This window comes from Terrapene carolina, unplaced genomic scaffold (assembly GCF_002925995.2).
Source record: "Terrapene carolina triunguis isolate 2854851 unplaced genomic scaffold, T_m_triunguis-2.0 Scaffold33359, whole genome shotgun sequence".
Classification (NCBI taxonomy): Eukaryota; Metazoa; Chordata; order Testudines; family Emydidae; genus Terrapene; species Terrapene triunguis.
This window is the reverse complement of record NW_020697710.1, coordinates 3171-4785: the sequence shown is the minus strand read 5'-3', so window position 1 is coordinate 4785 and position 1615 is coordinate 3171. Positions and strand designations below refer to the sequence as shown.

The 1615-nt window shown below is 67.6% G+C and overlaps 1 protein-coding gene across 1 annotated transcript in view; it reads left to right on the top strand.

Annotated features, from left to right (window-relative positions):
* LOC112125375 (C-Jun-amino-terminal kinase-interacting protein 4-like) overlaps positions 1-1587 on the top strand; it is a gene marked incomplete at its 5' end in the record, with an annotated part of 5857 nt that extends 4270 nt beyond the window's left edge. Inside the window, 4 exons of the mRNA XM_026663353.1 lie at positions 132-242; positions 489-635; positions 887-1003; positions 1365-1587. Of these exons, the coding sequence (XP_026519138.1) occupies positions 132-242; positions 489-635; positions 887-1003; positions 1365-1465 (476 nt within the window). The remainder of the gene's footprint in view (positions 1-131; positions 243-488; positions 636-886; positions 1004-1364) is intronic.
* Positions 1588-1615: the final 28 nt, after the last annotated feature.

Sequence of the window (1615 nt, the reverse complement as noted above, 5' to 3'; positions counted from 1 at the left end):
GGGATGGGGAATGGGGCCTTTCCTCTCTAGGGGGCGCTAGCTCCCATCAACCCCCAGGGCAGGGACTGGCTGGCTCAGGGTGGGGTCTCATCACCCCCCCCCACCACCACCACCCCCGTCTCTCCCTCTAGGCCCGAACACTCTGGGTTTCTCCCTCCACGTCTCGGCCCTGGGCTGCTTCTCCCAGCGGCTGTGGATCGGCACGGCCAGCGGCACTGTCTTGACCGTGCCCTTCGCTCCGGGTGAGTTGGGGTGCTGGGGAGCTTGGCATGGCTCAGATCCCATGGCCAGCCCAGCCCTGCTGGTGTGAAGCGGGGAGAGGTGCGTGTGTGTGTGTGTTTCTCTGGGATCCCATGGGCTGGGGGTCAGCATCCTGCCCAACTGAGGGCGGGGGGGCAGAGGGTCCCCAGCTAGCCTGCTGGGGGCAGGGTCTCTGCAGGCCACACCCCCAAACCTCTGACCCTCCCCGTCTCTCCTGCCTTCTTCAGAGTTCTCAGGGCGCTCAGAGGCCCCCCCGGCCGCGGGGTGCCAGCTGGGCCTGTTGCCCGCCAGCACCCCCTACTGTGCGATGGAGAGTGCCCAGGCTTCCTACCACGGGCACCGTGATGCTGTCCGGTTCTTCGTCTGCGTCCCAGGTACCCGCCAGGATGCCTGGGTTCTGTCCCGGGCTCTGGGAGGGGAGTGGGGTCTAGTGGTTAGAAAAGGGTGGGCTGGTGGCCAGGACTCCTGGGTTCTCTCCCTGGCTCTGGGAGGGGAGTGGGGTCTAGTGGAGGTGGGGGGGAGGCTGGGAGCCAGGACTCCTGGGTTCTCTCCTCGCTCAGCTGCAGCCCGGGAGCGCTCCCTCGAGGAGGGTGCTGGGGTAACAGCCTGTCTTCCCCCACCCCAGGCTGCCTTAACTCTTCGCTGGCCGTGAGCAGTGAGAGCCGTGAGGAGGGAGCTGGGCAGAAGCAGCCCACGGCTTTGGTGCTGAGCGGAGGAGAGGGGTATATCAACCTCCGGATCGGTACGTGTCTCGTGGGGGGTGGGAAACGGCGCTTCTGCGGGGGTCTCCAGATACCCAGCCCCCACCCCAGAGGGGCTGCATCCCAGTGCTGGGTGAAGGGTCCCTGTATAACCAGTCCCCGCCCCACCCGAGAGGTGGCTACATCCCAGTGCTGGGCAAGGGGTCCCCGGATAACCAGCCCCTGCCCCACCCCAGAGGTGGCCGCATCCCAGCGCCCCACCCCAGAGGGGCTGCATCCCAGCGCCGGGTGAGGGGTCCCCGTATACCCAGCCCCCACGCCCAACCCCCGAGGTGGCCATGCTCCGCGCTGGTTGTGGGGCGCCCCTGTGGCTGCTGTGACTATCTCTCTCTCCCTTCGCAGGGGACGACACGGACGATCAATTTGGGGACCTCTTGGTGCCCAACCCCCGTCTGCGCCGCTCGGAGCGCAGCCACCTCATTGTGTGGCAGGTCCGGGCCTGAGGCCGGGGTGATGGGTGCAGACGCTGGGCCCGACCTGCCCTGTGAGCCACCGTGTCCACCCCATCACACCCAGATACCAGCTCCGGTCCTGGGGCTGTAGATCCTTCCAGCTCTTGTTGGTGTGTGTGTGTGGGGGGGGGGGGGGGGGGG